This window comes from Carcharhinus amblyrhynchos, chromosome 26 (assembly GCF_965287045.1).
Source record: "Carcharhinus amblyrhynchos chromosome 26, sCarAmb.v2.hapA, whole genome shotgun sequence".
NCBI classification, from domain to species: domain Eukaryota; kingdom Metazoa; phylum Chordata; class Chondrichthyes; order Carcharhiniformes; family Carcharhinidae; genus Carcharhinus; species Carcharhinus amblyrhynchos.
In genome coordinates, this window is record NC_137349.1 from 41,223,363 (window position 1) to 41,238,303 (window position 14,941).

Sequence of the window (14,941 nt, forward strand, 5' to 3'; positions counted from 1 at the left end):
CCCTTTTAAGATATTCCTCAAACCCTAGCTCATCGATCAAGCTTTTGGTCTTCCATTCAAATATCACCTTTGTGTTTAATTTTGATCTCATAATGCTATTCTTGAGTTCTTTACAATATTTTACCATATTAAAAGACGCCAAGTTGTTTAAAGAAACAACGTATGCGGCCTGGGTCTCTAAGTCAGAAGTCCCAATCCAGGGATTTGAGCACATAACGTAGTTTAATTCTTCAGTGCAGTATTGAGGGAGTACTGCACTATTCAAGGTACCATTCTTCAGATGAGACATTAAACTAAACATTGTCTCAGTTGGATGTCAAACATCTTCCAGCATCACATTGCTTCTTGTGAAATTCCTCCATAGACAAATTGACTGCTATGTTTCCTACAACAATATCTCTAACTCCATGTCAAAAACTGCTTAATTGGATGTAAAGCAATTCAGAATGTCCTAAGGTCATGAAAAATGCTTTCCAAATATAAGTCTCTCTTTTTACATGAATAATGTATGGAACATTGTCCAAAAATGAACATGGCTGCCTGTTCAGTGACTGTGATCTTATATTGGACAGGAAATCACAGCTTCTAGTCCCAGTCAAGAGCGTGAAACATACTTTCAGGTCATTTCAGATGTCCCATATCTCCTCAGTGATGAAGACTGCCTGCCAGCAAGCAATTGGAGCGGGAACTTGCAGTCGTGCTGGAGATAACCCAGCATCAAAACTCTGCATCTGCCAAGTCAGTGCTGTCCCTCCTGTCCAGCATTCAAAGAGAAACGTCAGAAGCACACACAAAATTCTAGAACTAGAACCAGGAAGAAAACATTTCTAATCAGTCAACACAAAGGGAAATTAAACTAAAAAGTGTGTATCAACAGAAAAAAACTGGGAAGAGGAAGAATCCAATAATGCAAAATGAAATATTTACAATACATAGCAAGGCAAAGGTGATGGAGCAGGAAAGCACGGGTGGGTGATTGTTGGGTTTGAGGGAAACAGATTAATGATAGCTTTAGTCAAGAAGCACTTAATACTTAATTTGATGGTCTACACAAGATGCTGTCTCAAAAAAAAACAGGAACATAAGGGCTGTACTCAATTCAAATAACACAAGTTAAGGAAGCTTAATCATTGATCACTTGGCTAAAGACAAACAATAAATTCAAAGTGAAGACAATAAGCAGTCTGCAAATGATCCCCTTGTTGATGGGAGACCACCAGGGAACCAACTGTTGCCAGGCAAGTTATTCACCCCCTCCCTGTCCTATCCTGTTCAATGTGCAACAGAGACAGCTGCAGCTGGAGCACAGACTTTCCAGCAAGTCTCAGGAGGAATGGGGAAAAAGAAAGAACAGCAAGTCAGAGATTTATAGAAATATATAATTGGGAAGAAGAAATTGAGGATGGCTACTTGAGTAAAGTTTTAAAAATAGGAATATAACATTCAGATAAATATATGGATTCAGAAAGATGTAATATAAGTCAGTTTGTTTTTTTAGAAAACGGGAACAAAATTAACTTCAAGACTTCAATCAATCACATCAGCCATGAAAAATCTGATCCTCTGAGCCCCTGCTAGATCCTGGGCTAGACAGCACACTTCTTCTCAAGTGAATAATTTGAGACGTGACGTGTGCTAAGTGTAGTATAGTGTGCTTGTAAGGAACAAATGACTTTGACCCATCGGTCCCAAAGTTCTCCACCACTAGGGGGATTCTCTCAACTCATGTCTGTCTTTGATGCACACTAATTAACAGAGATTAGTTGTTCTGATTAGTTAACAACTCTATTGTTACTGTATCACATGACTACCAGAATAGCAGAAGGCAAAGCAGATGGGAACATATTTTTCATTGGGCAATTCCTGTTCTCCCATGGATTCCAAAGGGATGTGATTTCTTTAGGATTTTAGAGAGAGCCCAAGTAGGACAGAAACTTTCCATGCAGCAAAAGACAAAACTATAAGGTCCAAAACAGACAAGCTGCACACAGAAAACAGCACAGTAGCTAGCATTGCTGCTTCACAGCTCCAGGGTCCTGGGTTCAATTCCTGGCTCGGGTCGCCGTCTGTATTGAGTTTGCACATTCTCCTCGTGTCTGCATGGGTTTCCTTCAGGTACTCTGGTTTCCTCCCACAGTTCAAAGATGTGCAGGGTTAGGTTGATTGGCCGTGCTAAGAAATTGCCCCTTAGTGTCCAGGGATGTGTAGGTTAGAGGGATTAGTGGGCATAATATGTAGGGATATGGGGGTAGGGTCTGGGTGGGATTGTGGTTGGTGCAGACTCGATGAGCTGAAGGGCCTCTTTCTGCACTGTAAGAGGCTATGATTCTATAAGTATGAAGAAAACTGCAGTGCCAATCCATTGCCACACCATGAAATCTTTGAATAGTGGAGCAGGCAGTGAGAGTTACAGACTTGGGCAGATTAATGTGAAGGCAGCCATAACATGATATGCTTGTTAGGTTACAAACTAAGAAGGCAGCTGAGTATATGGAGTATTCTGTCAATGAGTACCATCACATTTCATAATCTTTACAAGTCAGAAACATGTCATTCAATCCAACAGGTCCACACCACGCTAGCCTTCACCTACCTTGGTTCATTTAACGCCATCAATGTATTCCATTCTCCCTCATGTTTTCATTGAGCTTCCTCACCTCAAATACCCCCTTGTGACAGTGAGCTCTACATTCTCACCAATCTCTGGGTAACGAGATTTTGCCTGAACTCAGTACTGGAATTCCTCAGTGATTTAGGTTCATTAAGTCTGGTCTCCCTAAAATGCGAACATCTCTATAGCTTCCTCTTTATAATTTTAAAATGGGACAAGTGGCAGGTGAGGATCCATGAAAGAGAGAGCAAAAGACAGATGGATAAGGGAAGTGAACAAGCAGGAGGAAAGAACAACCTCATTTTAATAGTTGATTTCATGACCCCAGGACGTCACAGTTCTTCACGACAGATTAAATATTTTTGTAAGTTCAGCATCCTAGTTGAAAAGTGATGTTGCCCATTTGTACAGTAAGATGCCAGAAACATGGCAATGACCAGATCGTCTATTTTAGGTGCTGGCTGGGAGATAAATATTGGGCTCACGAGACAGAGAACTATTCTACTCTTCCTTAAAATAATGCTATGGGATCTTTTATGTTCACTTGAAAGCTGATGGCAGCCTCGATTTAATGAATCATCTAGAAGGAGGCATCTTTGACAGCTCAGCACCCTTGCAGTACTGGACTGAAATATCAGCTGAGATTATGTGCTTGTGCCCAGAAGTACAATTTGTACTCACTTTCTTCAAGCTGGCATTAAAGCGGGAAAAGAGAGCAAGTGTACTTTTTTAATTCAAATTATACTGCTTTCTAAAAAAGAAAAAAAAAAGCCAATTATTTTGAAGTGATATCAATGTTGACACTGTGTGGATCCTGGGACGTGACACCTCTCCCTGCCATACTGGTTAGGCCATAGGGGTTAGCTTTATGAATCTAACACAGATTCACTGCAAAATTCAGAAATGTGACTTTACATCTGCCTCATATGTTTCACAATGACTAAACTCTAGCTCATCAAACCAGGAAACCTGCAAAACGGGTCCTTTTTGAGGGATCCCCACATCAGGAACAAATGGACATTCTTAAAAACAAGATGATCATTTTGTTCAAAAATGGAGAGTACTTGAAATGGAAAGTACCAATACTCCCTCACCCCTTCAGTTTATCCTTTCTTTAATCAGATAACGCAATCTCAGTATACTGGGTCAGTGTTGCAATTGGAAGTTCATTTTTTCTGACCCGTTGGGAAGTTTAGCTGTGCAAAGCCAAACACAAGATAGGTGGAGCAAGAGCTTCTGAGTGATGGTCAGACATGCCACCTGCTGGCCAGGCATCGGAAAGTGCACCATTCTGTACTCGATATCACCCAATCTTTCCAACGTTGAAGGTTCTGAATTCATTGCAAAATTCAGAAATGTGACTTTATAGCTGCCTCACATGCTTCACAGTGACTAAACCCTAGCTCAAACCAGGAAGCCTGCAAACTGGGATCTCCTTGAGGGATCTCCACATCAGGAACAAATGGACATTCTTAAGAAAAACATTGAACAAAATGATCATTTTGTTCAAAAATGGAGTGTTCTTGTCAAATAGTTCTGCATTCAAAATATTTATTTTTCTTGTTGATATAATAGTTCCCGTTACACAACTGTGATTCTTGAACTCAGAATTTCCTTTTTTTTTTATATAAATGATCCACTAATTTTACTCTCATAAGCGATCTTGTGCTGTAAATTTTGATTTCCGATTGAAAATATTTTTCCTCAAAGTGTAGTAAATTCAGCAGTGATAATACTAAAAGTGAAGTAAACAACACACTTGACACACCGTCATCCAAAACTACACAAAGCAAGGTGAGTCAGAGCTGGTTCATAACAAGTCCAACTAGAATGATGATAATTGCGCAAACCTGTGCATCAACTGTTGTGCAACATAGATACAAGCAGCACAAGTGGGATAAGTCAGCACAGGAAGAGGAGACATAACAGGGGATGGAAAGAGCGAGACATCCATCCCCCTCATGATGGAGTGTGTTACGATAATGAGGTATTAAACCATGTTTAATGCGGAGTTTAATGCGGAGAAGTGTGAGGTAATTCACTTTGGTAGGAATAACAGATGTGTCGAGTATAGGGCTAACGGGAGGACTTTGAATAGTGTGGATGAACAGAGGGATCTAGGTGTATGTGTACATAGATCCCTGAAAGTTGGGAATCAAGTAGATAGGGTGGTTAAGAAGGCATACAGTGTCTTGGCGTTTATTGGTAGGGGGATTGAATTTAGGAGTCGCAGCGTCATGTTGCAACTGTACACAACTCTGGTGTGGCCGCGCTTGGAGTACTGTGTGCAGTTCTGGTCCCCACATTACAGGAAGGATGTGGAGGCTTTGGAGAGGGTGCAGAGGAGGTTTACCAGGATGTTGCCTGGTATGGAGGGGAGGTCCTATGAGGAGAGACTGAGGGATTTGGGGTTGTTTTCGCTGGAAAGAAGGCAGCTAAGAGGGGATCTTATTGAAACATATAAGATGATTAGAGGTTTAGATAGGGTGGACAGTGATAGCTTTTTTCCTCGGATGGAGAAAGCTAGCACGAGGGGGCATGGCTTTAAATTAAGGGGGGGGGGGGGGGGGGGGGGGGGGGGTAGTTATAGGACGGATGTCAGGGGTAGATTCTTTACCCAGAGGGTGGTGAGGGATTGGAATGCCCTGCCTGCTGCGGTTGTAAATGCGCCTAGTTTGGGGGCGTTTAAGAGATCCGTGGATAGGTTTATGGACAAAAAGGGATTGGTTTAGGTTAGTGGGTCATTGTTTTTTAACTGATCAGCGCAACATCGTGGGCCGAAGGGCCTGTTCTGCGCTGTAATGTTCTATGTTCTATGTCTTACACTGGGAAAACCGGATTCCGTAAAGAAACTCTAAACCAGGAGGATTGACAGAATTAAAAACATATTTACCTGTCGTCAGTTCATGGCCATCTTCTCCAAAACCTTGCAGTTCTCTTCTCTTTCTGGAATACAAACATCAGAGTACAAGCAATGGAGATTAATCTAGAAGAATCTATCATTAAGAAAGGTACAGGGGTGAGGCAGGCAGTGTGAGATATGAAGCAGGATGTTGTGCCCTGGATTGCCCCAAACAGAGCTCCTTTGGGTTTTCATAAAAGGAACATGTTTTAGCAGCTAGTTTAAGACTGACACAAGGCAGTGAGCTGGCAGTATCACAGAATCCCTAAAGAGTTTGGCCCATCAAGTCTGCACCAGCTCTCAACAGAATATCCTACCATTGCCCTTCACCTACCCTATCCCTATAACCTCAGATTTACTATAGCCAAGCCACTTAACCTGCATATCTTTGCATCATGGGAAGAAACCAGAGCACGAGCACCAGGAGGAAAGCCACGCAGACATGGAGAGAATGTGCAAACTCCACACAGATAGACAGTCACCTAAGACAGGAATCGCACTCGGATCTCTAGCGCTATGATGAAGCAGCGCTAACTGCTGTGCCATCATGACACCCTTAATGTACTGCCAATTTCTAAAATAGAATATTTATCAAGAAGGCATATGGGATGCTGGCCTTTATAGCGAGGGAGATAGAATATAAGAGCAGGGAGGTCTTGCTGCAACTGTACAGGGCACTGGTGAGGCCGCAGCTGGAGTACTGTGTGCAGTTTTGGTCGCCGCACTTGCACAATGATATTTTGGCCTTGGAGGGAGTGCAGAGGAGGTTCACTAGGCTGATACCGGAGACGAGGGGGTTAGACTATGAAGAGAGACTAAATAGACTGGGTCTGTACTCGTTGGAGTTTAGAAGGATGAGGGGGGATCTTATAGAGATGTATAAGATAATGAAAGGGATGGATAGGGTAGAGGTAGAGAGATTCTTCCCGCTCAGAAAGGACAGCAGGACTAGAGGGCACAGCCTCAAGGGGTGGGGGGGGGGGGGGGGGGGGTGGATTTTGAACGGAGTTGAGGAGGAACTTCTTCAATCAAAGGGTGGTGAATCTCTGGAATTCTCTGCCCATTGAAGTGGTGGAGGCTACCTCGCTAAGTATATTTAAGACACGGGTAGATAGGTTTTTGGTACACAAGGGAATTAAAGGTTATGGGGAGAAAGCAGGAAAGTGGAACTGATCCACTTCAGATCAGTCATGATCTTATTGAATGGTGGGGCAGGCTCGAAGGGCTAGATGGCCTACTCCTGCTCCTACTTCTTATGTTCTTATAACCAAACCAATCTACTTAATGCCCTCAATTGTTGGAGAGTTTTGTGGCTTCGGCCTGAAACTGTGCAATATGCAGGGAGTACACAAGAACATAAGAACTAGGAGCAGGAGCAGGCCATTTGGCCCATCGGGCCTGCTCCGCCATTCAATAAGATCATGGCTGATCATTTCATGGACTCAGCTCCACTTACTTCACCAGTTCACCATAACCCTTAATTCTTTTACTGTTCAAAAATCTATCTTTGCCTTGAAAGCATTCAACAAGGGAACCTCAACTGCTTCACTGGGCAGGGAATTCCACAGATTCACAATACTTTGAGTGAAGAAGTTCCTCCTCAATTCAGTCCTAAATCTGCTTCCCCTTATTTTGAGGCCAAACCCCCTACTTCTGGTTTCACCTGCCAGTGGAAACTACCTCCCTGCTTCTGTCTTATCTATTCCCTTCATAATCTATGTTTCTATAAGATCTCCCCTCATTCTTCTGAATTCCAATGAGTATAACCCCAGTCTATTCAGTCTTTCATAATCCAACCCGCTCAACTCCGGAATCAACCTAGTGAATCTCCTCTGCACCCCCTCCAGTAAGTTTGTCTCCTTATTTGAGAAAGTAAGGAGACAAAAACTGTACAAAGTATTCCAACTGTAGCCTCACCAGCAGCTTATACAGCTGCAACGTAACCTCCCTGTTTGTAACTCCATCCCTCTAGCAGGGCATTAGACAGGCAACAACAATATTTTGTTTAAAAAGTGTGGCAAGCCCAAAATGTTAGTCTGCACCTAATACAATTACCTTGTAATTGTATTAGGTGTAGGCCCTGACGAAGGGTCACCCTGACTCAATGCTGGCTCTATTCTCTCTCCACAAATGCTGTTAGACCTGCTGAGATTTTCCAGCATTTTCTGGTATTGAAGTCCCCCACCCAGAGTATAGTCTGCACTGTTGCCACTTTCAGTTCTTCTTCCAAGTGGTGTTCAACATGGAGGACTACTGGTTTATCGGTACATGGTAATCAGCAGGGGGTTTCCTTTTCCATGTCTGGCCTGATACAAGATTTGATGGGGTCGAGAGTTAATGTTGAGAACTTCCAGGGCAGCTCCCTCCTGACTGTGTATACCACTGTGCTGCCACCTCTGCTGGATCTGTCCTGGCAGTGAGACAGGACATACCCAGGAACAGTGATGGTGTCGTCTGCGACACTATCTATAAAATATCTGCTCTGCCATTCAACGAGATCATGACTGATCTGATGTGGTAATCCTCAGCTCCACTTTCCCACCTTACCCTCACTGATTCAAAATTTATCTCAGCCTCGAACGTACTTAACGCAGACTCTACAGTAAAGAGTTCCATAGATTCATTAATCCCAAAAGAGAAAATGCTGGAAAATCTCAGGTCTGGCAGCATCTGTAATGAGAAAAGAGCTGACGTTTCAAGTCCAAATGACCCTTTGTCAAAGCTGAGCTATCTGGGATTGAAAAGTCAGTTCTTTTCTCTCCTTACAGATGCTGCCAGATCTGTTGAGATTTTCCAGCATTTTCTCTTTTGGTTTCAGATTCCAATACCCACACTGATTTGCTTTTATCCATAGATTCACCACCCTTTTGACAGAAGAAATTCCTCCTCGTCTCTGTCTTAAATGGGTGACCCCCTCACTTTGAAATTATGCCCTCTTATCCTAGATTGGGGAGGGTGGCAATGGTAGCCCAGTAGGCACTGTTGCCTCAACACCAGGGACCTAGTTTCAATTCCCAGTTTGGGTCACTATCTGTGTGCAGTTTGCACGTTCTCCATGTGTCTGCATGGGTTCCCTCCCACATTCGAAAAGACATGCTGGTTAGGTGCATTGGCCCGAACAGGTGCCAGAGTGTGACAACAAATAAAAGACTGGTTAGGGCAAGATTAGGGCCAGGTAGAGACAGCAGTGGGAAGTTGTGTGTGGAGCCTGAAGAGATAGGAGAGGCACTGAATGAGTATTTTTCAACAGTATTTGCGCAGGAAAATGTCAGTGTAGTCGAGGAGAATACTGCAATACCAGATGGTAGACTAGACGGGATTGAGGTACATAAGGAGGTGGTGTTGGCAATTCTTGAGAGTGTGAAAATAGCTAAGTTCCCTGGGCCGGATGAGATTTATCCTAGGATTCTCTGAGCAGCTAGAGAGGAGATTGCAGAGCCTTTGGCTTTGATCTTCATGTCGTCATTGGCTTCAGGTATAGTGCCGGAAGACTGGAGGATAGCAAATGTTGTCCCCTTGTTCAAGAAGGGGAGTAGAGACCATTCTGGGAATTATAGACCAGTGAGCCTTACTTCTGTTGTGGGCAAAGTTTTGGAAAGAATTATAAGGGATAGGATTTATAATCATCTAGAGGGAAATAAATTGATTAGGGATAGTCAACACGGTTTTGTGAAGGGTGGGTCGTGCCTCACAAACCTTATCGAGTTTTTTGAAAAGGTGACCAAAGAGGTGGATAAGGGTAAGGCAGTTGACGTGGTGTATATGGATTTTAGCAAAGCGTTTGATAAGATTCCCCATGGTAGACTACTGCAGAAAATGCAGATGCATGGGATTGAGGGTGATTTAGCAGTTTGGATCAGGAATTGGCTAGCTGATAGAAGACAGAGGGTGGTAGTTGATGGGAAATATTCAAGCTGGAGTGCAGTTACAAGTGGTGTACCTCAGGGATCTGTTTTGGGGCCACTGCTGTTTATCATTTTTATAAATGACCTAGATGAGGCTGTAGAAGGATGGATGAGTAAATTTGCTGACGACACCAAAGTTGGAGGAGTTGTAGACAGCAAAGATGGATGTTACAGTTGCAGAGGGACATAGATAAGCTGCAGAGCTGGGCCGAGAGGTGGCAGATGGAGTTTAATACGGAAAAGTGTGAGGTGATTCACTTTGGTAAGAGTAACAGGAGTAGAGAATATAGGGCTAATGGAAGGACTCTTAGTAGTGTTGACGAGCAGAGAGATCTCGGTGTACATGTGCATAGCTCCCTGAAAGTTGGCACCCAGGTTGATAAGGTTGTTAAGAAGGCGTATGGTGTGTTAGCTTTTATTGGTAGGGGGATTGAATTTTGGAGCCGTGAGGTCATGTTACAACTGTACAAAACTCTGGTGCGGCTGCACTTGGAGTATTGTGTACAGTTCTGTTTGCCGCATTATAAGAAAGATGTGGAGGCATTGGAAAGGGTGCAGAGGAGGTTTACCAGGATGTTGCCTGGTATGGTGGGAAGGTCTTATGAGGAAAGGCTGAGGGACTTGAGGTTATTTTCATTGGAGAGAAGATGGTTACGAGGTGACCTAATTGAGGCATACAAGATGATCAGAGGGTTAGATAGGGTGATGTGGGTATGCCGGCATTGGACTGGCATAAACACAGTAAAAAGTCTGACAACACCAGGTTTTAGTCCAAACGATTTATTTGATAATAGACTCACAAGCTTTCGAGGTTTCCCTCTTCGTCAGGTGAATGGAGTGTTCTGGCCTCAGACAGAGCATATAAAGCACAGACAATGATACAGAACAAAGGTCATTCAGTCTATACTCTGTTCTTCCCCCAAAACTCTGCATTATACCCCCCTCAAATATTTTATCTAATTTCCTTTTGAAAATTATTGATTCTGCTTCCAATACTCTTTTTGTTTTCTCAATCACAACTCTAAAAAAAGTCTAATCTCATCGCTGGTTCCTTTCGCAATCATCTTAAATTGGTGTCCTCTGCTCATTGAGCCTCCCAACAGGAAAAGAAATTTCTCCATAGTTATTCCCTCAAAACCATTCACGGTTTTGAACATTTCTGTGAAATTGCCCCTCAATGTTCTCTGCTCCATAAAGAAGAACCCAGTTTCTCCAATCCCTCTGCATGAAGTGCCATAGCCTTGGTACGATGGAATGGAGTGTTTTACAGGAAGTAGAGAATGAGAAAGTGCAGTTGAGGTAGCTTTGGGCTTGCAGTGAATATTTGTTGATAGCCTATCTCCAGAAACAGAAATGGAGAATTAGAATAAGGGAAGAGTCAGAGATAGACCAGGTGAAGGTGAGAGAAGATAGAAATTGGAAAGTCAATGAAATTTTGTAGTTCAAGGCAAAAGCAGAGATTGGCACCCAATGAGTGTTCCACAAATCCCATAAAAAGACACAAGCAGGTACACCTTTTATTTGAAGAAGTTATTTGGAGGAAGTGAGTGGACTTGAAGAAGTGAAGATTGCTCCCATCACCCCCAACCTAGCAGTTGACAGGGCCCTCTGCCATACCCAAACATTTCCAGCAATTCTGTTCTCAGACCTTCCCTTCCAAAACCATGATAGGGTTCCCCTTGTCTCACCTTGCAGCTCAATTGCTTCTTTATTCGACAGATCATCCTTGGCCACTTTCACTAGTTTAAGTGTGACACCGCCAGAACACACAACCTCCCCTACCCTCCCCTTTTAGCATTCCAAAGGGGTCATTCCCTCCACAACACTGTGATCCACTCTTCAGTCACCCTGAAAATTGAAACACCTTTTTATTCAAACACAAGAGATTTCACAACCTGTCCTTTCACCTCCTTCCTTCTCACCAGTCAACATCCCAACTCCTTCCAAATGAAACAGGGATTTATTTGTACTTTTTTCTATTTATTATAGTGTATTTACCATCTCCTCTACATTGGAGACTTCAGACAGACTGGATAACCTCTTTGTGGAAAACCACCCTTCTGTCTGTGAGCATGACTCCAAGTTTCCTGTCACTGTTGGCATTTTAATTCTTCACCTTGCTCCCAGCTGACCTGACCTGCTACAGTATCGCAATGTAGTCCAAATGTCTCAGACTTCTGGACTCAATACTGAGTCCAACAGCTTAAACCTCTGCTGCCATTATGTTGTGTTATTTTTGTTGGCTTCTTTCTTTATCCTTTCATATTGCATTCAGATGGCTACTATAAAACCACTTTCTTTGGCTTTTACATCATGAAATCTTTTATTAATCTCTTTTGCCTTGTACCCTGTCACAGACTTTATCCTAGCGCATACACTTCACCTCATATTCAAACACAGGTTTCTGATACAAATCAAACTATTTTTCACTCCCCATCACTCCTAACTCCCTACTGATGGGTAGTAAAATTAAAATGAAAGACTTTACAAGTTTAGATAATGCCTTTCATGAACAAGAGGTGCTAAAAACAAGAGGTTATTGCAGAAGGTCAGGGGACATGGAGTTGGGGGTAGGGTGTTAGCGTGGATAGAGGATTGGTTGTCAAATAGGAGGCAGAGAGTGGGGGTCAATGGGTGCTATTCGGATTGGCGGATGGTGACTAGTGGGGTGCCCCAGGGGTCGGTGCTGGGGCCTCAGCTATTTACCATTTATATAGATGATCTGGAGGAGGGAACCGAGTGCAGGGTGTCGAAATTTGCTGATGACACCAAGATTGGGGGAACGGCAAATTGTGCGGAGGGTGTGGAGAGTCTGCAGAAGGATCTAGATAGGCTGGGCGAATGGGCCAGGAAATGGCAAATGGAATTTAATGTTGGCAAGTGTGAGGTGGTCCACTTTGGTAGGAAGAATGGTAGGAAGGACTATTACTTACGTGGCGAAAAACTGCAGCAGGCGACGGTGCAGAGGGACCTCGGGGTCCTTGTGCATGAATCGCAAAAACCCAGCTTGCAGGTGCAGCAGGTGGTCAGGAAGGCGAATGGGATGCTGGCCTTCATAGCGAGGGGGATTGAATATAAAAGTAGGGAGGTCTTGCTGCAGCTGTATAGGGCATTGGTGAGGCCGCAGCTGGAGTACTGTGTGCAGTTTTGGGCGCCGCACCTGCGCAAGGATATTTTGGCCCTGGAGGGAGTGCAGAGGAGGTTTACTAGGCTGATACCGGAGTTGAGGGGATTGAGCTATGAGGAGAGGCTGAATAAACTAGGCTTGTACTCGTTAGAGTTTAGAAGAATGAGGGGAGATCTCATTGAGACGTATAAGATGATGAATGGGATGGATAGGATAGAGGTGGAGAGACTCTTCCCGCTCAAAAAAGACAGTAGGACTAGGGGGCACAGCCTCAAGATAAAGGGGAGGCGGTTTAGAACGGAGTTGAGGAGGAACTTCTTCACTCAAAGGGTGGTGAATCTCTGGAATTCTCTGCCCGTTGAAGTGGTGGAGGCTGCCTCGCTAAATATTTTTAAGAAGCGGGTTGATGGGTTTTTGATAAGAGAAGGGATTAAGGGTTATGGGGAGAGGGCGGGAAGGTGGAACTGAGCCACGACAGATCAGCCATGATCTTATTGAATGGCGGGGCAGGCTCGAAGGGCTAGATGGCCTACTCCTGCTCCTATTTCTTATGTTCTAAAATGCCTCACATGTAACGGAGTACTTTCAAAGTGTACTCACTGCTTCAACACAATGTTGAAATTCTCTAGAAATTGCCTAATCTTACAAATTCAGAAACAACATCAGCACTAAGCAGGAAAAACACACATTTTTGCAGCTCGACCCAAGTTTGCATACTCACAGTTTGAAGTTCAGCACAGCTCCTGCATTCATCAGCAAGGTGCTGTAAGAGAGATTAAACAAAGAAGAAGAAACAACTTTATCTGCAATTTCCCACACTCATCCTCCCCATCCCTTCCCCCGAGGCCTCCCTCCCTCCTCCCCACCATTCCAGGGCCCGTCTCCTCCCTGTCCCCCCTCCCCCACCCCCGGGCCTGTCTGTCTCTCCACCCCCCCGCCCCGCCGAGCCCAGTCTCTCCCTTCCCCCGGGCCCTGTCCCCCTGGTCCCGGTACCACCACCATCCCCCCCGGGCCGGTCCCCCTCTCTCCCCGGGCCCCGGTCTCTCCCCCCGGGCCCCGGTCTCTCCCCCACCCCGGGCCGGCCTCGGTCTCTCCACCACCCCGGGCCGGTCCCCCTCTCTCCCCGGGCCCCGGTCTCTCCCCCACCCCGGGCCCGGGCCCCGGTCTCTCCCCCACCCCGGGCCCGGGCCCCGGTCTCTCCCCCACCCCGGGCCCGGGCCCCGGTCTCTCCCCCACCCCGGGCCCGGGCCCCGGTCTCTCCCCCACCCCGGGCCCGGGCCCCGGTCTCTCCCCCACCCCGGGCCCGGGCCCCGGTCTCTCCCCCACCCCGGGCCCGGGCCCCGGTCTCTCCCCCACCCCGGGCCCGGGCCCCGGTCTCTCCCCCACCCCGGGCCCGGGCCCCGGTCTCTCCCCCACCCCGGGCCCCGGTCTCTCCCCCACCCCGGGCCCCGGTCTCTCCCCCACCCCGGGCCCGGGCCCCGGTCTCTCCCCCACCCCGGGCCCGGGCCCCGGTCTCTCCCCCACCCCGGGCCCGGGCCCCGGTCTCTCCCCCACCCCGGGCCCCGGTCTCTCCCCCACCCCGGGCCGGTACCTGAACAGCAGGAAATCTCCGATCATTTTCCTCCAGCTCCGGGTGAACCAGCCCAACAGCCAATCGGAGCAGCCGGAAACCCATTCTACCCAGAATGCTCAGCTGCCCCCAAAAAACGTCACAATCTCCAAATCACACCCCCAAATCTCCTAAATCAAAACCCCAAATCACACCCCAAATCCCTCCAAAACCCCAAATCACACCCCAAAAATCCCCCAAATCACACCCCCAAAATCCCCCAAATCACACCCCCAAATCACACCCCAAAAACATCCCCAAATCACACCCCCAAGCCCCCCAAAACACCCAAAAAATCTCCAAATCACACCCTCAAACCCCCAAAACACCCAAAAAAATCTCCAAATCACACCCCCAAACCCCCAAAAAATCTCCAAATCACACCCTCAAACCCCCCAAAACACCCCAAAAATACCCAAATCACACCCCCAAATCCCCCCAAAATACCCAAATCACTTCCCCAACCCTCCCAAATCCCCTCAATCACATCCCCAAATCCCCCAAATCACACCCCAATTCCCCCCCAAACCCCAGATCACACCCCCAAATCCCCCAAAACCCCAAATCACACCCCAAAAATCCCCCAAATCCCCAAAAATCCCCCAAATCACACCCCAAAAAATCCCCAAAAGTCCCCAAATCACACCCCCAACCCCCCCAAACACCCAAAAAATCTCCAAATCACACCCTCAAACCCCCCCAAAACACCCCAAAAATACCCAAATCACACCCCCAAATCCCCCCAAAATACCCAAATCACTTCCCCAACCCTCCCAAATCCCCTCAA

The 14,941-nt window shown here is 45.9% G+C and overlaps 1 protein-coding gene across 1 annotated transcript in view; it reads right to left on the reverse strand.

The window, feature by feature from the left end:
* smim7 (small integral membrane protein 7) overlaps window positions 1-14,213 on the reverse strand; it is a 30,853-nt gene extending 16,640 nt beyond the window's left edge. Inside the window, exons 1-3 of the mRNA XM_080212997.1 lie at window positions 14,137-14,213; window positions 13,267-13,308; window positions 5,505-5,557 (exon numbers count right to left, since the gene is read on the reverse strand). Coding sequence (XP_080069123.1) covers window positions 5,505-5,557; window positions 13,267-13,308; window positions 14,137-14,162 — 121 coding nt within the window. The 5' untranslated portion in view covers window positions 14,163-14,213. The remainder of the gene's footprint in view (window positions 1-5,504; window positions 5,558-13,266; window positions 13,309-14,136) is intronic.
* Between the last annotated feature and the right edge of the window lie 728 nt (window positions 14,214-14,941).